The 20040-nt window shown below is 42.6% G+C and overlaps 1 protein-coding gene across 1 annotated transcript; it reads right to left on the reverse strand.

Moving 5' to 3' along the window:
• Positions 1 to 6643: 6643 nt before the first annotated feature.
• LOC101698175 (retinol dehydrogenase 16) lies at positions 6644 to 13192 on the reverse strand. The gene is given in 5 exon segments (XM_004861269.3): positions 6644 to 7691; positions 7694 to 7741; positions 8311 to 8474; positions 8665 to 8920; positions 12574 to 13192. Coding segments are annotated over 5 exon segments (951 nt in total). The 5' UTR covers positions 12890 to 13192; the 3' UTR covers positions 6644 to 7524.
• Between the last annotated feature and the right edge of the window lie 6848 nt (positions 13193 to 20040).

Below are 20040 nucleotides of genomic sequence, written 5' to 3' on the forward strand. Positions count from 1 at the left end.
GAAATGGTGCTGGAAAAATTTGGCTTCAACTTGCCAAAGATTAAAGCTAGACCTATATCTCTCACCATGCACTAAACTAAAATCAAAATGGATTAAAGATCTAAATATTAAAATAGAAACTCTGAACCAGTTGGAACAGAGGTTGGGTAGAACCTTTGAAGACATCGGTGTAGGAAAAGATTTTATGAACAAAACTTCAGTTGCCCATGAACTAGCACAAACAATCAACAAGTGGGATCTCTTCTTATTAAAAGGCTTCTGCACAGCAAGAGAAACCACCAGCAGTGTGAAGAGACAGCCCACAATGTGGGAAAAAATCTTCACCTGCTCTTCCTCAGACAAAGGTCTACTATCTCGAATCTATAAAGAATTTAAAAAGATCAGACCTCCCAAATTTAAAGACCCAATCCAAAAATGGGCATCTGAAATGAACAGACATTTCTCAGACAAAGAAGTAGAAATAGCAAATAAATACATGAAAAAATGTTCAACATCACTGGTCATTCGAGAGATGCAAATGAAAACAATGCTGAGATTCCACTTCACTCCAGAAAGAATGGCTGCTATCATGAAATCAACCAATAACAAATGCTGGCGGGGCTGTGGGGAAAGAGGAACCCTGCTCCACTGCTGGTGGGAGTGTAGACTGGTGCAAGCACTGTGGAAATCAGTATGGAGATACCTCAAAGAACTAGGACTGGAAGTCCCATTTGACCCTGCTATTCCCCTGCTGGGGATCTTCCCCAAAGAATTAAAAGAATCATACCACAGTGATAAATGTGCACCCATGTTCTTAGCAGCACAGTTTGTAATAGCTAAAACTTGGAAACAGCCCAAATGCCCAACAACTGGAGACTGGATAAAGAAAATGTCATTTTTTTATAAAATGGAGTACTACTCAGCCATAAAAAATAAGAAATTAGAGATATTTATAGCCAAGTGGATGCACATTGAGGTGATACTCTCAAGTGAAATAAATAGGACAGACATGTATAAATACTGAATAGTTTCTCTGGTGTGAGAAACTGAAAGTGTAAATAAGACTAAATGTATAATAGGTAATGTGAAATAGGAAGAAAAGGGGAAAGGGGAAGGAAGTGGGAGGGATAAGGGAAAGGATAGAAGGGAATGGGATTAATATGAGAAAATGGAAAAATAGGTACAAAATCTTTGTAAATAGGGAGGACTGGAGGGGTTGAAGGGAAGGCTGAGCAAGGGTGAAAAATAAGAACCAAGAGAGACTATGTAAAGGTGCAAATTTCCAATGATGAATGTCATTATATTGTATACCTAAAATGTACCAATGATTAGAATGAATAATCGATAATGCAAAATAGGAAGAAAAGGTCCAAAGGGGTAGGGGTAGTGGGAGGGGCAGGGGAAAGGAAAGAAGGGAAAGGAAAAATGATGAGAAATGGAAAAAATGGAAATAAAGTCTTTGTAAATAGGGAAGGGTGGAGGACGTGAAGGGAGGGCTAGGAATGGGGAAAAAATAAGAACCAAGAGGCATTATGTAAAGGTACAATTTCCAATGAGAAATGTAATTGTGTTGTATACCTACAATGTACCAATAAAAGAATTTAATTTAAAAAAAGAAAGAATGAAGATGTGTTGTGCACCTGTACCAGCTCCCCACGATGAATGTAATCATTATGTACTACAAACATCTACTAAGAAAAATTTAAAATTTTAAAAAATTTAAAAACTATATGATGGATATGCTAATTACCCTGATTTGATGATATGCATTATATACATGTACTGAAGGGTCATACTGTGTCCTGTGAATGCATATCAGTTATTATGTATTAGTTTAAAAAATAAATTAAAAATGTAAGTTCTGTAAAAAAATACAAAATAAAAAAATAATAAAATAATAAAATATAAAAACAGTGAGGAAGCAAGGAGTCCAGAACATTCTCAACAGATAATGGAAACAAGTCCTCCTTCTGGCACCACAGCCTACTAAGGGAAGTCTCAGGGTTTCTTGGTCTGGAACAAACTGCAGGTTTTTTTAAATGAATCCAGGTTTCTTCAACTGACAATTCCCAAGGGCATCCATGCACAGTGATATTTCCCAGTGCTTAAAAATGCTGCTCCTCTATCATTCATCCTAACAGTAACATGGCTTCTTGCTGGGGGATAAGGGCTTCCCAGAACACTCCAGGTTCTGCAGCAATCCCTGCAAGTTTTGTGTGTTATTGCTATGCATTTTGTTTTGTTTAGGACAGTCTCACTATGTAGTCCCTGAGGCAATCCTCATACCTCCTACTTCCAAGTTCTGGAATTAAAGGCATGGGGCACCAACCCTGGCTCCTGAAAGTTTCATGGAACAGAGAAGAGGAGTCTGGGTGAGACTCCCTCACCTAGAGACACAGGGAAAAACACAAGTCTCAGAGGCATCTGCTGTTGACACTCCCACAGCCCCACCTATCCACCCCTTCCCTGAGACTCCTGGACAAGGCATCCAATAGTGACAAGTCCTTCTCTGTCTACACTCTGAGAAGGGGGTTTTTAGCCAGGCACCAGTCCTGTACTGCTGAGCACCTGGATGTCCCCACCTGGCTCAGGGCACTGTCTGAGCCAGGCCACCTGCTGGTATCAGGGGAACCCAGCTCAGCCACATGGTAACCACTCTTTGCAGCATCAGAGTGATACCACTCATTCCTCCATCTCCAAGGAGGATGGGGATTCTGCAGAAGGGGAGACACAGAAGAGCTGGAAAGAACAGGAAGTGGGAGCTCATTGTGTGTACCTTTTTCCAACCCTACAGGCTGAAGAGCCTACTCAGTCTAGATGGGGAGCCAGAAATGAAGGGACACCCTTGTATTGAAAGGCCAGATATCTAAGGGTTGGAGACTTGAGCTTGGGACTCACTGATCCTGTGCTTCACAAAGAGGGTCAAAAAAGTAAAGGAATGAAGTACCTTCCTGTGGCATCTTCTACACTCTGATGAGCCGGACTCCAGTTCCAGAGGACCCAGTCCTCCTCTCAAGAACAAAATGTGGAAGGAAGAAGAGAAAATGAAAGCAGGCCTCTTCTGCTGTCTGGGAAGAGGACTCAGACTGCTCTACATGACACTTCCTTTAAGGACACTGCTGTTCAGTCATAACCAAGTTGACACCCTGGAGTCACTTGGGGGTATAAATTCACCCTAGGTGATTCCCCCAGCCCCTTTAGTACAGAATGAGTGACAAAGACTTGTACCCTCACAATTCTCTGACCCTCTGGAGAGGACTCTAGGGTGAAGGTGGGGATGTGAGTCCAAACTTTGTGAACAACGATTCTACCAGGCTGTAAAGTGAAATCATGATTTTTAATTTTACTTCAGCACATTTTGTGTGTGAGTGTGCTTATGGGAGAAGGATGCTATCTGTATGTGTGGATATATCAAGGGTTATAAAATTCAGAAGGCTTGACACTATTAAGCTCTTGCTCTGCTTCTGAGAGGATCATATGAATTGACTTTGAATGAGCTGGCATGAGCCATTCAGAGACTGGAAGCTCCTCAAGGATTCTTTTGTGTGTGTGTGTGTGTGTGTGTGTGTGTGTGTGTGTGTGTGTGTGTACTGCAGAATGAACTCAGGACCTTGTGCTCTCAAGGCAGGCATCAGCACCACTGAGCTAAATCCCCGGCCCCCCTCAGAGATTCTTCTTGGTCATCCTGGTTTCTTCAACATTCACGGCCCTGACCCAACACTGGATACAAGTTTTAAAATGGATGGCCCTCAAAACCACATTAATATGTACTGTACATTTCAGCCAAGCATGTTGGGGCAAACTTATAATCCTAGCTACTCAGGAAACTGAAGCAAGTTGAAAGCCAGCCTGGGCAACTTGGCAAGACCCTGTCTCAAAAATACAAAGGACCAGATATATAGCTCAGTGGTAGAACTCTTACTTACCATGCAGGAGGCCCTGGGTTCAATCCCCAATAATACTGAAAAAAAAGTACACTTTTAACGTTTGTATGCATCGGTTGAAAATGAAATGAATGGCTCTGCAACAAAGGGCCATAACTTCCTGTTTTCACAATGCCCTCTGGTCATTTTTCAAATGTACAAGGTTCTCTAAAGGCTTCATATCCTCAAACTTTATATTGAGAGAAGAAAGCTAAGATACTTCAGAGGTACCTCTCAACTCCAATTTGTACTTAGTGCAGGAATCTCTATGGCTTTCTGCATACACATACTGTTTAGCCCACACTAGAGGACATCATCACAATACTGACACAGCGGGTTCTCAGAATGCCAGGGGCAACTCAAGGTGCTACCCTGAATAGAGGAGGTGTTCAACAAAGTTTGAGCAGAAAAGGAAAGACCCGTCTCCAGAAGTGACTCTGAATCAAAGCCACTCCAGGGTTGTGAGAGAAGAGACACAGGGGACTTGAAGAATGGCACGGGTCAGAATTACAGGGACTCTAGAGGGAGGGTTGATGAGGGGGGTGGTCCTCAGCTTCCCAGAAAAGAAATTGGGAATCTTCCCTCTCCCTTTCCCTGCTGCCTCTCACGTCTGCTCCCACCCCTCCCCACTGCACTCCCCCTGCACCCTGGCGAGCCACTTCCGTTTTGGGGTGGAGTGGTGGTGGCTTCGTTTTGCCAAGAGTTTACCGCAGAAGACCACTCTGAAATCCAGCTCAGTGGCTGCAACAGGAACCGGACTGGCCCGGGAGCCGCTGAGGCAGGCGGCAAAGGTCCCTCCTCACAACATCAGGGCCCTCCAGACCCAGGCGCCCCAACGGTATCCTGTTTACCTTCCTGCAGGCCTTTGGGTTTTCGTTGCATCAGCGGGGGTGGTGGTGGCGGTGGGGGGGGGGGGTCATCCCATGCTGGGGGGGGGAGACCCGCAGTCCAGGGGGCCCCTCCTGTGCTTGCCTCAGCCCAGCCAGGAGAGGGGATGCTGCTCAAGCCCCCGCCTATGGGCTTGGCCGAGCTTTTAGGGTGCCCCAGCAGCAGCCCAGCGGGGAAACTGTGAATGGGGAAAACTAGCCCCACCGGCCTTGCTTCTATTCTGCAGCCCTGCCTTTGAGATCTAGAGACCTTTGTTTCTTCTCCCCTAACCCCCTCCCCATTATCGGGCAGGATTTGCTAGTCCCTGGAACCAACCCTGCTGGAAAGCCTTTTCTCTGATTGTTGTGAGGCCTACACCTTCCTACTCCTCATTCCTCTTATCTCCCCTAGAAGCAGCAGGGCCTAGTGGGCTTTCCCAATTATCATTAGCAATATATAGTAAACTTCACTGGTAAATTTAGGGCTTGAAACTAGTCAGCTTGCTCCTGAGTTAAGCTAGATTTTCAGTCTTTGGTGAAAATACACAAAAAGCACTCCCTCTGGCTGTTTTTTAGCGATTAGGGGAATTGTGCTGGCCATCTGAGGAGGAAATGTTATACTGGACTATTTCCTGTCTGTCCTTTTCAAACGAAGAGGAAGTTAACTGACATTACCCATCTCCCCTAAAAGTCTTGGTTCTTGGAAGGCTTGGATTATGCCAGGTAATTTTTTTCCATTAAGTTTATTGGTACATTTTAGGCATACAATACAGTTACATTCACCTTTACATGATGTACCTTGGTTCTTATTTTTTCCCCATCCCCCTGCCCTCCCTTCACCCCCTCCACCCCTCCTTATATACAGAGACTTTGTTTCCATTTTTTCCTTTTCTCATATTTTTTCCTTTCCCTTCTTTCCTTTCCCCTACCCCTCCCACTTCCCCTACCCCTTTAAACCTTTTCTTCCTATTTCACAATATCAATTATACATTTTGATCCTTGTTTACACCTTCAGTTTCTCATACCAGAGAAACTGTTCGGTATTTACATGTGTGTCCTATTTATTTCACTTAAGAGTATGGCCTCAATGTGCATCCATTTAGCTATAAATGCCTCTATTTTCTTGTTCTTTATGATGCCAGGTATTTATAAAAGGCCTTAATTTGCTCTTCCATAGGCCTAATATGTGCACAGTACCAGAGCTGGAAGAAAGTCTAGTATTCATTGAGTTCAATTCATGTTATACACTTGGTTATAGAATTTTGGACAACTTTGATTGAAAAGTCTTGGTGATGAAGTATTTTAGCAAAAAACTAGCCAGTGAAGGTAAACCACTGAATTTATGAATTCCACAGAGATTTAAAAAGGTATTACATACCTGAGAATAACATTTCATCATTTGCCCTTCTTCCCTACATTCCTTGTTAGTGTAAATCAATAAATAACCACTGGATTTAAAAAAAAAAAAAAGAAAGAAATTGGAGGCTGATTGTCCCTTCTGAACATCTCCTTGCTTGCCCATTCTTCTGTCAACTCTTGTAAGCTCAACTACTTGGAAGTTTTGGAAGGCAAACAATTGGCCCTCATTCTGTGTCAGGAAGGCCTGAGAGAGAACAGTGTCTAATCACTCTGCGAGTCATTTCTCTCATCCTTGACTTCCAAGAAGGTGCTTCTTTCATCCAGTGATCCTCACCTCACTTCTCCTCCAGGCATTTTCAAATTAATGGGTATGGGTGATCTTTCCAAGCATCCAAAGTTTTCTTTTATTGGAAAACAAAAGTAATCAAAAGAAAGCCATGATTTGAAGACAAAGAAATTGGTTTGTGTCTTAGTCACTTTTCTCATTGCTGAGATAAAATACCCAATACCCATAAGTTAAGGGAGGAAAGATTTATTTAGTTCACAGCTTGTGGAGGTTTCAGTCCATAATCGGCTGGCTCCAAGGCAGAGTGGTGTGGCAAACAGGCATGGCACAGGAGAAACAGTTCTTGGCAGCCAGAAGGTAGCAAAGCAAGCAAGCAAGGGACCTAAGCAGCTTCTTTCTGCCCCTTTTGTACTCTATCTAGGCTACTGGGATTAGGGTGGTGCAAAACCAATCAGTGGACTGATTTAGAATCACAGTATCACACACTTTAGATTTCAACCACCTCTAAAAAAGTTCCACCTATGACTGGGTAAGGCTCTGGGAGGACATCTAGACAGAAACCCTAAGAGTCTGTATGTCCTGTACCAGGATCCCTGTTGAGGGAACCGCCTCCCAACCAACACCTAACCCCCAAGGGGATAGACTGGTGGCTCCCCTCTCGCCCTTCACCACCTACACAGTGATTGTAAAGGACAGGGGCCCCTACGTTGCCCAGGCCATTTCTACGTTGTGGGAAGACAAACAGTAGCCAAGACCAATGCATACCCTCAGGAGGAAGACAAGGGGCAAATGAGGGATGGGCTGTGCATCCTCCCACACGCTCCCAGCCACCCCAGGTGTGTAGATTCCTCAGAGCCTTGAGCAGCTGCCTAGGTCAACTGGGCATCAGTGAGTGCTGCTGAGTCCCTTTTCCTCAGCAGAATTCCTTGGCTCTTTCCTTCTCACTTCACCAGCCTTGAGTAATACCTCAGAAAAAGCCTTTGGACTAGGAAGGTGGGATAGGTACCCTGGCATGTGAGAGCTGTTTTCCTCCACCCACTTCCCTTCCCTGACATAGCCCAGCCCTCGCACAGTACCCACGTTCCCCCAATCATACTCCCAAGAGTTGGCTTTACAGAGCTTTTGCTGGCTTTGGGGAGCCCAGGTACACAATGGCATCCACCAGGCTCGAGGGCAGGTAGCTCAAGGGGAGGTAAACGAGCTTGGCGTCCAGGCCAGGGGAGTAGCGGGTGCGAGGGTGACAGGCAGTCAGTGCATGTTCCATGCAGTCAGTCACCAGGACAGGCCTGGGTTGGTCTTTTGCTCCATTGATACCAATTTTTTCAGGCCTGTACAGAAAGAGAAATGGTGTAGGTATATTTCCACCTCCCACCATTCCTGTTCTGGGATCAACTTAGGAAGGAAGTTTTCCCTAAGAAATCATGCTCCCCAAACCCAAAAGCTTTGCCAAATCAAATCTAGCCAAATTCACCAGGAAGTGCCACAATTCATTCTCAGTGAACTGCTGTTCCACACTAAGCCACCTCCACCTCTCTTCCTGGGTTATCTGGGCTGCATAAATTGAAGGTCTTTCCCTATACTGGACTTACCCAACCACAGGGAAGCAGCTAGCTCTCCTGTCAGAGGGCCATGACCATACACGTGTCTCCTCTCTTCCTTACCTTTTGTCCTCATGATAATGAGGAGTTCAGATGAAACAGTGTCCCACATTCTACTAACCCAGAACCATTCCTTAGGTGACTAGAACCCACATTGCACCAAGGAAATGGGGCTAAATGTGCTTACTTTGTGGGGAGACAGAGCCCAGGGCAGACCTCATCTACTGAAGACACTAATAGTACACAAAGGATTCCAGACAGGGGTTTGCTTCTCTTCCCACTGTCCACAGCTCACTTACAGGATTGCAGAAACTTCTCACCATAGATCTCCTTGACCTCTGAGCTGCTCTGGTTCCACACCTCCTATAAACTTATCATGAATTTTTCACTATTGGTCACATTAGTCTTGAAGAAACCAGGCTCAATAATAGCCACCTTCACCCCAAAATAGGAAAGCTCCCTCCTGCAAAACACACAGGAGAAGGCAAGGAATTCAGCAGTCTTGATAGTCCAGAAAGGGGAAGTGAGAGTCACAACTCCAGACAGAAGGCTCTCCAAGATGGGCCTTTAAGGCTGAGACTAACTGAAACCTCTCAAGTTACTGTGAAACAATGGGAGAAGAAGGTCCAGGGGACCCCATCTCTGTCCAGTACCTGAGGAAGTCGGAGAAGGACTCTACACCATACTTGGAGATACAGTAGCCACCACCAAAGAGTGATACCCGGCCCATGATGCTGGAGATATTCACCATGCAGCCTTGTGCCTTCCTCACTAAAGACAGCAGGCTCAGAGTCACCTCAATGACCAACAGGTTCACATTGAGTATGTTCACAAAGTCCTGCTTGTTCAGCCACTCATTGGGAGCAGAGGGGAAGGAGATGCCAGCATTATTCACCAAGTCCCAGGGTCCTAGAAACAATGGGAAGATGAGAGAGCCACACTGTGTGTGTCTGTGGTCACAGTTATGGCTCAAATTCACCTTCCAGCAATGAAAAGCCTTCTCTTCCTGGGAAGGAAGAAAGAAGGACAGAACACAAAACAAGGGGTGGGGATTTGATTCAGTGGTGCCTTCCATGCCTTGCAAGCACAAGGTCCTGAGTTCAATCCCCAGTACTGGAAAAAAAAAAAAAAGTAAACACAAAATAGCCCAGTGTCTAACACAAAACAATACAGTATCTGCAAGACTAGGGCTGCTAGATGACAGAGTTCATGCTTTCTTCCATCTCTGATTCTTCATGGCCCAGATCACTGCCTGGAAGGTAACAGGCAGTCACCTTGTATTTGATCATTGCAAGAATGAAGAACTCCTTTGCATTCATTAGTCTGGAAACATGGAAATGATGATTGGCCTCTTTCAAGTAAATATAATCCTGTACACATTTCATTTTTTCAGATTTTTTTAAGCAGCTTATTTACATTTCTCTCTATTTAACAAGGGAAAATAAAGAAGAGAGGGAAACAAAGGAAGAGAGGGACAGAAAAAGGGAAAAAAGAAGAAAAGACAAGACTAATGTGAGTAGAATTTGGTTGAGAAACGCAGAACTGATGTCGTATTGGGAAAAAAATTTCAAAGAGCAATATGGTTGTCTTCAGGAAATTGACCTTGAAAACAGGGGAATTGATATTGAGCAACCTTCCTGAGAGTGTGCTTGCAAAATCCAACAGGAAGCCTTAGGGTGGGGACATGGCTTCCTCCCCCACCCCCACTACATAACTACACACTGTGCTACAGAGAATGTCATCCTGCTCCCACTCTCAGGAGGCCATCCTCCCTCTACTTGTATGGTCCCCAGTTTACTGATCTTCAGGTAGCCACTCTGGATAGCCCAACACCCTCTTCTAGGAACAAACAGTATTTGCCGCCCCAGAGCACAGTGCAGCTTGGCGAGTGAACATTGGATCTAGGCCAAAGGATGCAGCTTGCCAATCTGAAAGAGATGGCCCAGGAAATGCGGGCCTCTTCTGTTCAGAAACACACTCTGCCCTTGTGGGAAAACATATTCTATCACTACATACTTTATCTCGAAGAACCCAATGATACACATACTTATACACAGTTATGTAAATGAATGTTTACCAAGATGACATTAATGACAATAAACCATTGTAAACAATTCCAGTATCCAACAATTCTGTATGTTTAAAAAAAAGTAGGGCTGTATCAAATGATAGAATAGTCTGAATCAAAAAAAAATTTTTTTGAAGAAATTTCATTAGGTAGTAAAACTGTTCCTCTTCAGTTTTTAACTGAAAGAATGGGTATAATCTGTGCCAAAAATATAATCCCATATAGGTCAAAGTGTTAATAATATTTAGCTCTGAAATATTAAAATAGAAACTCTCAACTAGTTGGAACAGAGGTTGGGTAGAACCTTTGAAGACATCGGTGTAGGAAAAGATTTTATGAACAAAACTTCAGTTGCCCGTGAACTAGCACAAACAATCAACAAGTGGGATCTCTTCTTATTAAAAGGCTTCTGCACAGCAAGAGAAACCACCAGCAGTGTGAAGAGACAACCCACAATGTTGGAAAAAATCTTCACCTGCTCTTCCTCAGACAAAGGTCTACTCTCTCGAATCTATAAAGAACTAAAAAAGATCAAACCTCCCAAATTTAAAGACCCAATCCAAAAATGGGCATCTGAAATGAACAGACATTTCTCAGACAAAGAAGTAGAAATAGCAAATAAATACATGAAAAAATGTTCAACATCACTGGTCATTCGAGAGATGCAAATGAAAACAATGCTGAGATTCCACTTCACTCCAGAAAGAATGGCTGCTATCATGAAATCAACCAATAACAAATGCTGGCGGGGCTGTGGGGAAAGAGGAACTCTGCTCCACTGCTGGTGGGAGAGTAGACTGGTGCAAGCACTGTGGAAATCAGTATGGAGATACCTCAAAGAACTAGGACTGGAAGTCCCATTTGACCCTGCTATTCCCCTGCTGGGGATCTTCCCCAAAGAATTAAAAGAATCATACCACAGTGATATATGTGCACCCATGTTCATAGCAGCACAGTTTGTAATAGCTAAAACTTGGAAACAGCCCAAATGCCCGTCAACTGGAGACTGGATGAAGAAAATGTCGTTTTTTATAAAATGGAGTACTACTCAGCCATACAAAATGAGAAATTAGAGACATTTATAGCCAAGTGGATGCACATTGAGGCGATACTCTTAAGTGAAATAAATAGGACAGACATGTATAAATACTGAATAGTTTCTCTGGTGTGAGAAACTGAAAGTGTAAATAAGGACTAAATGTATAATAGGTAATGTGAAATAGGAAGAAAAGGGGCAAAGGGGAAGGAAGTGGGAAGGCTAAGGGAAAGGATAGAAGGGAATGGGATTAATATGAGAAAATGGAAAAATAGGAACAAAATCTTTGTAAATAGGGAGGACTGGAGGGGTTGAAGGGAGGGCTGGGCAAGGGTGAAAAATAAGAACCAAGAAAGACTATGTAAAGGTGCAAATTTCCAATGATGAATGTCATTATATTGTGTATCTAAAACGTACCAATGATTAGAATGAATAATCGATAATGCAAAATAGGAAGAAAAGGTCCAAAGGGGTAGGGGTAGTGGGAGGGGCAGGGGAAAGGAAAGAAGGGAAAGGAAAAACTAATGAGAAATGGAAAAAATGGAAATAAAGTCTTTGTAAATAGGGAAGGGTGGAGGGCGTGAAGGGAGGGCTAGGAATGGGGAAAAAATAAGAACCAAGATGCATTATGTAAAGGTACAATTCCCAGTGAGAAATGTAATTGTGTTGTATACCTACAATGTACCAATAAAAGAATTTAATAAAAACATAATAATAATATTTAGCTCTGGGTGGTGACATAATAGGTTAATTATGTTATGGTTTAATATATTCCAGTCTTTTTTTAGATTTCAATAAATTTTATTTAGACAAGAGAACTTGTGACACAAAATTCCAGTATTTTGACAACCATCATACTTGGCATTTATTCTTGGATGAAATATACCACTGCTCCTTTCTTTCCAGATAACAGCACAGACAAAATAGTGTAGTGCAAGAGAAAGCAAAAGTGACCCCCAGTTTTTGGCTTTCCTGAGCCAGTTCTTCATCTCATGCCTGTTCTGAACATGGGAAGATCTTAGCTCTCCGGGTGGAAGATGTTGAGCACCCAGTAAGAACAAGTCCCAGCTCCAGCATGTCCCCAGCCACCGCACAGCCCAGGGTGCCAGACCCCAGCCCTCCTCCAGAAAGATAGCCCATCTCTAACCAGGCACTCAGCATCCAGCAACCCAGAACTTCTGCTCAGAAAGGCAGGCAGAGGACAGAGAGGAAATCTGGAGGCCAGGTTCCCAACAGGGCACCTCTCACCAAGACTAGAGGGCTCCAAGGATGGGAGGTGGAGTGACAGGAGAGAGAAGGGGCTCAAGCTACCACTGTGGGGAGGGGAAGGAAGTGACTCTTCCTTCAAGCATCACCTCCTCAAGATTCCTTTCGAATCTCACCAGGGAGCATGCAGAAGGTGTCCCCTTCACAGACAGAGAAGAAACCAACAGACACAGACAGGAATCTAGCTGGTACCTCTGTCCCCAACATGCTCCTTCACCCACTGGGTGGCTGCAGCGATGCCCTCTGTCTGGGTGACGCCCAGGATCACTGTCTCCAGCCATTCTGACCTCTCTTGCTTCCTCAGCTGCTCGGCCCCCTTCTCCGTCAGACACGCAGTCAGCACCCTCAAGCCTTGCATGTCCCGCTGTCTGGCCAGCAGGTTCCCAAAGCCTGAGTCACAGCCCATGATGAACACATACTTGTCTTGGAAGTGGCTCACCACCTGCCTCTCCCGGTACCAGCGCACAAGGTGGTACAGGCCCACAAGGGCTGCCAGGTACAGCAACATGACTTTGCAGAGGACAGGAACAGGCACAGTGGGGCAAAACAAGAGTCTGGCCTATCTTAATCCAGAGGAGGAAGTAAGAATCCAGAGGGCTGGCAAAGGCAGGTAGCCTACAGGTGCCATGGCATGGAGCCTGCATCTTACTCCCTAATTACTGTCTTTCTGGAACATTTTTTTTTTTTATTAATCCTGCCTCACCTCTCTGCCCTTTGGACTGCATTTGTCTTCTTGTTGTACAGATGCCTTTGAATATCTTAAGTCCTGCCTCCAAGGAAAACACGACTCTAGTTTTTCAATCCCTCTCTGCCTTCCTGTGCCCATAGAGAAATCCGTACATACCTGGTAGCACCTGCACCTCTCTGATCAGGTTCCAGGGACAGTCTGTCTATACTCATTTGCATGCCAGCACCCTGTACCATAGAGTTCCTAAACACAGACAGATGTTGTTGGCAACCTACACTCAGTGTCAAGGTACATTTACAATGAATTCCCTCTCTGAACCCAGGTTTCCTCATCAGGCTCACCACCAAGGATACCTCCTCAGATATTAAGACACTGTTTAGACTTTTGGGAAGATAGAGGAATGGTAAACAGCAACAAATCTTATTTTCCAAGATTCAGAATCCAGACACTGAAGAATAACAACTTGAGGAAGAAAAGATGAAGGGTGGTGTATCCCTGGGACTCAGGAAAGATCTGAAGGAAAAGTGGAGCTTACAGAGAAAGTGAAGAGACAGACCACAACACAAAAAAGGGAGGAGGCAAACTACACTTTCTTCCTGGCTCCTGCCTCATGAAGTGAAAGAAGAGGGTTGAATCTGCAGAGGCACAGTGAGGACGGGTGACTCCAGAGGCCTCTAGAGAGAAATGTACCAGTGGAACAGCAGTGCATAGGGACAGTGAGAAGGGGCAATCGGCAGGGATGTGGGACATAAAGCATCTGTCATGGCATGCCTGACATGGCAGATGGCTCTAGAATGACCACCTGTTTACTGGAAATTGCCCCTTGTGAAACCTTTGCAGGTATAGAACAGTTATTCTTTGACCTTCTTGCATGTATTCACTGGAACCCCCTAGACCCCATGAACCTTAGCTCACTCTAGCAATAGTTCACCCTAGCAACAGCTTACCCCACCAACAGTTCATCTCAGCAACAAAGGCTAAGACCCTGATTGGCCTAGAGCACAGCAATCAGTGAAGACCCCAAAATCCTAACTCACCCCAGACCAGCTTATCCCCATAAGAACAGGCAGAGCAAAGACCCCTGTTGAGAAGTTCATTTCAAGCTTCTCTCTTCCATGTAGCTTGTTGCAGGACAGCTTTTTCTCTGTCTTTGTCATCATAGGAATAAACCTCCGCTTCACACTACTTTGTTTTCTGAGTTCCTCGCCTCATTCTGCACCCTGGACTATGACCTGAGTTCCTCATTCTCCACGCGAGGGATCTTCAGCTTTGAGTCAGCCTGGCCCTACTTTTGCATTCATCGTCAGGGCAGGGGCAGGAACCCAGAAAAGCAGATGGTCTTTTCAGAAGAAGAACCCCAGATTCGCAGACTCCCACCTGATGCAACATCTGGTAAAATTAACCCAGGAATTACAAGAAAAAGCATGGAAGATCCCCAGACACGGTCAGTATAACTAGCCTAAATGGGAGTGAACTCAGGAGGAAACTCCATCCTCTTCTTGGCTCACTTCCTGAAGTCCCCACTGCCACAATATAGCATGGTGGAACCTTCTGTCTGGGCCCCCTTGCATAGGGGACCCTCAAGACTGGGGCAATAAGTGCCAGTGCCAACCATAATGGAAGCATTGTAGACTTTTACCTCACTGTGCTCAGTGGTGGCATGGTCACTTAACTTCTGAGACACCTATTGCCCAGAGGAATTGCCTTGGTCACCATAAGGGTCAGACCCACCTGTAAGCATATGGGGAGGGGGAATCAGGAGTCCTGATACATCTCTAAATGTGCTTTCTGTCTAGAAATCTAGGTCTTTATCTTCTTTCTAGCTACTGTAACTCTATATCTTATAAATGAGGAACCAGGTGTTTTTCTAAATTAGGGTGCCCACCTTAGAAATGTCACTTCTGAAAGCATAGTAGAAACAAGGACTTTAGGGCAACTTTTCTCTCTTTTTTATTTTATTTTATTTTATTGGTACATTTTATGTATACAATATACTGGCATTCATCATTGGAAATTTGCAACTTTACATAATCTATCTTGGTTCTTATTTTTTCCCTCTTCCCCTGCCCTCCCTTCAACCCCTCCATCCCTCCCTATTTACAAAGACTTTGTTTCCTTTTTTTCATTTTCTCATATTAATTCCATTCCCTTTTTTCCTTTCCCCTAACCCTCCCCTCCCACTACCCCTTCCCCTTAGGGCAGCTTTTCTTTCAGACTACTTCTAACTTCTGTCCCTGTATGACAGATTATTCTTTTTTTTTTTTTTTTTTTTGCTACCAGGGATGGAACTCAGTACTTTATGCTTGCGAGGCAGGCGGTGGCACCACTGAGGTAAATCCTCAGCCCAAAACAGATTATTCTTTTTTTTCCCCCTTAAATTATTTTATTGGTGCATTTTAGGCTTATAATATGTTTACATTTATCATTGGGTGCTTGTACCTGTACATGATGTATCTTGGTTCTTATTTTTTCCCATTCTCTGTGTGCCCTTCACCCCTACACCCTTCCCTATTTACATAGGCTTCGTTTCCATATTTTTTCTTTTCTCATAATTTTTCCTTTCCCTTCTTTCCTTTCCACTTCCCCTCCCACCACCTGTACCCCTTTAGACCTTTTCTTCCTATTTCAAATTATCAATTATTTGTTTTAATCGTTTTAATCCTCATTTACACTTTCAGGTTCTCACACTAGAGAAACTATTCAGTATTTACACATGTGTGTCCTATTTATTTCACTTAAGAGGATGGCCTCAATATGCATCCATCTAGCTATAAATGTCTCTAGTTTCTCATTCTTCATGGCCATTTTATAAAAAGAACACCACATCTTCTTTATCCAGTTTCCAGTTGATGGGCACTTGAGCTGTTTCCAAGTTTTAGCTATTACAAACTGTGCCTCTATGAACATGGGTGCACCTGTATCGCTATGGTATGATTCTTTTAATTCTTTGGGGAAGATCCCCAGCAGGAGAATAGCGGGGTCAAATGGGACCTCTAGCCCTAGTTCTTTGAGTTATCTCCGTATTGATTTCCACAGTGGTGGCACCAGTCTACACTCCCACCAAGAATGGAGAAGGGTTCCTTTCTCCCCACACCCCTGCCAACATTTGTTATTGGTTGATTTCTTGACAGCAGCCATTCTTTCTGGGGTGAGGCGGAATCTCAGCGTTGTTTTCACCTGCATCTCTTGAATGACCAGTGATGTGGAACTTTTTTTCATAAATTTATTTGCTGCTTTTACTTCCTTGCCTGAGAAGAGTCTGTTCATTTCAGATGCCCTTTTTTTTTTCTCTTTACATTTTTATTGGTACATTTTAGGTATACAACACAATTACATTTCTCAATGGGAATTGTACCTTTACATAATGCATCTTGGTTCTTATTTTTTCCCCATTCCTAGCCCTCCCTTCACGTCCTCCACCTTTCCCTATTTACAAAAACTTTATTTCCATTTTTTCAAAACTTCTCATCATTTTTCCTTTCCCTTCTTTCCTTTCCCCTGCCCCTCCCACTACCCCTACCCCTTTGGACCTTTTCTTCCTATTTTGCATTATCGACTGTTCATTCTAATCATTGGTACATTTTAGGTATACCATTTTTGAATTGGGTCTTTGAATTGGGGGGGTCTGATTTTTTTCAGTTTTTTACCTATTCTAGATAGTAGCCCTTTGTCTAAGGTGCAGTTGCTAAAAATTTTTTCCCACATTGTAGATTGTCTCTTAGCTCTGTTGGTGGATTCTCTTGCAGGGCAGAAGCATTTTTTTGGCACCAAGGATCAAACGAGGGTCCTTGTGCTTGCACAGCAGGTGGCAAAACCACTGAGGTAAATCCTCAACCCAGAAGCTTTTTAATAAGGTGAGATCCCAGTTGTTGATTCTTTGTGCTACTTTCCGTGCTACTGAGGTTTTGTTCAGAAAGTCTTTTCCTATGCCAATGTCTTCAAGAGTTCTACCTAACTTATCTCCCAGCAAGTTTAGTGTTTGTTGTACTATTTAGATCTTTAATCCTCTTTGATCTTAGTTTAGTGCATGGTGATAGGCATGGGTCTAGTTTTGATCTTTGGCAGGTTGAAATCCAGTTTTTCGAACACCATTTATTAAATAGGCTATCTTTCCTCCAATGAGGGTGGTTGGCTCCTTTATCAAAGATGAGGTGGCTGAGTTATGTCTGAAGTTGTTTCTACATCTTCTACTCTATTCCACTGATCCTCGGGTCTGTTTCTTTGCCAGTACCATGCAATTTTTATCACAGAAGCTTTGTAGTATAGTTTCAAGTTCAGGACTGTGATACCCCCAGCCATGTCTCTGTTGCCTAGAATTGCTTTTGCTATTCTAGGTCTCTTCTCATTCCAAATGAATTTTTGGATTGTTTTCTCTAGTTCTGTGATGTATATTGTTGGAATTTCAATCGGCATTGCATTAAATCTATATAATAGTTTTGGAAGTATGGCCATTTTCACTATATTGCTTCTTCCTACCCAGGAACAAGGGATGTCTTTCCATTTTCTTATATCCTCCTCAATCTCCTTTTTCAGGGTGCTGTAGTTTTCAGTGTAGAGGTCTTTTACTTCCTTTGTGAGATTGATTCCTAGATATTTCATTTTTTTGGATGCTATGCTAAAAGGAATAGTTTCCCTAATTTCTCTCTCAGTGAGTCTGCTATTTGTGTATAAGAAGGCTATTGTCTTTTGAGTGTTGACCTTATATCCAGCTACTCTACTGAATCTGTCAATTAAGTCTAGAAGCCTTTTGGCTGAGTTTTTTGAGTCTTCTATGTAAAGTATCATATCATCAGCAAATAATGACAGTTTAACTTCTTCCTTCCTTATCTTTATTCCTTTTGTTTCTTTCTCTTTTCTAATTGCTGTGGCTAATGTTTCCAGAACTATATTGAACAGGAGTGGTGATAGTGGGCATCCTTGTCTTCTTCCTGATTTTAGCATGAAAGTTTTCAGTTTTTGACTATTTGGTATGATGTTGGCTGTTGGTTTTTCATAGATAGCCTTAATCAAGTTGAGATAAAGACCTTCTATTCCAAATTTCTGTAGGGTTTTTATCATGAATGGGTGTTGGATTTTGTCAAATGCCTTTTCTGCATCTATTGAGATGATCATATGGTTTTTGTCCTTCACTCTGTTAATATAGTGTATTACATTTATTGATTTATGAATGTTGATTCGTGAATCCTTGCATCCCTGGGATAAATCTAACTTGGTCAGGGTGTATGATCTTCTTGATGACCCTCTGTATTCTGTTTGCCGGTATCTTGTTGAGGAGTTTTGCATCTATGTCCACTCTAGGGAGACTGGCCTGTAGTTCTCTTTTTGGGTTAGGTCTTTACCTGGTTTTGGAATCAATGTAATGCTTGCTTCCAGGAATGAGTTTGGAAGCCTTGCTTCCCTTTCAATTTCCTTCATGAGTTAAAAGAGTAATGGTGATAGTTCTTCTTTAAATGTCTTGTAGAATTCAGCAGTGAAGCCATGAGGACCTGGGCTTTTCTTTGTTGGTAAATTTTTTATTACATTTTCAATTTCACTCATTGTAATTGGGGTGTTTAGAATTTCTACATCTTCTTCATTTAACTTTTGCAATTCATATGTATCTAAGAATCTGTCCATTTCTTCTGTGTTTTCCATTTTATTAGAGTACAGATTCTTGAAGTATTGATGATCCTCTGGATTTCTGCTGGGTCTGTTGTGACTTTACCTTTTTTGTTCTTAGTTGCATGGATTTGAGCCTTTTCTTTACTTTTTTGGATAAGGTTGGCTAAGGGTTTATCGATTTTATTTATTCTTTCAAAAAACTAACTCTTTGATTCATTGATTTTTTTGTATCATTCTCTTAGTCTCCATTGCATTGATTTCTGCTCTAATCTTTATAATTTCCTCTCTTGTACGAACTTTGGGTTTCTTATGCTCTTTTTTACTAGGAGCTTGAGGTTCTGCATTAGGTTATTTATTTGAGTTCTCTCTGTTTTCCTAATATGAGCATTCACTTCTGTGAATTTCCCATGTAGAACTGCTTTCATTGTGTCCCATAGATTCCTGTATGTTGTACTCGCATTATCATTTACTTGTAGAAACTGTCTAATTTCTTCTTTAATTTCCTCTGTGACCCACTGGTTATTTGGGAGGGTGTTATTTAATTTCCATGTGTTTGTGGGAGTTTTGCGGTTTCTTATGTCATTGATCTCCAATTTTATTGCACTCTGGTCTGATAATATACAGGGGATAACTTCAATTCTTTTACATTTACTTAGACATGTCCTATGAGCTACCATGTGGTCTATTTTGGAGAATGACCCGTGTGTAGCCAAAAAAAATGTGTGTCCTGATTTTGTGGGGTGGAACACTCTGTAAACATCTATTAAGTCCATTTGTTCAATAGCTTGGTTCAGTTCTAGAATTTCGATGTTAATTTTTTGTGTAGATGCTCTGTCTATTTGTGATAATCGGGTATTGAGGTCCCCCAGTACAATTGTATTAGTGCTTATTTGGTTTTTCATGTCCATTAATATTTGTTTTATATAGTTCGGGGCATTCATATTTGGTGCATATATATTTAGGATTGTCATCTCTTCCTCTTGGACTGTTCCCTTCACAAGGATGTAGTGATGATTTTTGTCTCTCTTAATTAGTCTTGGTTTGAAATCTACTTTGTCTGCAAATAAATTGTTACCCCTGCTCTTTTTCTGGGTTCCTGTGGAGTGGAGAACTGTTTTCCATCCTTTTACTTTCAGTCTATGAATTTCCTTTTGAGTTAGATGTGTTTCTTGTAAACAGCATATTGCTGGATTTTGCTTCTTAATCCATTCTGCCAATGTTATTTCTTTTGATTGGTGAATTGAGGCCATTAACATTGATAGTTATAATTGATAGATATTGACTCATCCTTGTCATGATGTTTTACTGTTGTTGGCTCTTTTATTTCTCTCTCCCCCCCCCTTTCCCTTTAGTTACTTACCTTTCTTGGT

Source organism: Heterocephalus glaber, unplaced genomic scaffold (assembly GCF_053883595.1).
Source record: "Heterocephalus glaber isolate CG9 unplaced genomic scaffold, H.glaber_assembly_v1.0 deba00001569, whole genome shotgun sequence".
NCBI lineage: Eukaryota > Metazoa > Chordata > Mammalia > Rodentia > Bathyergidae > Heterocephalus > Heterocephalus glaber.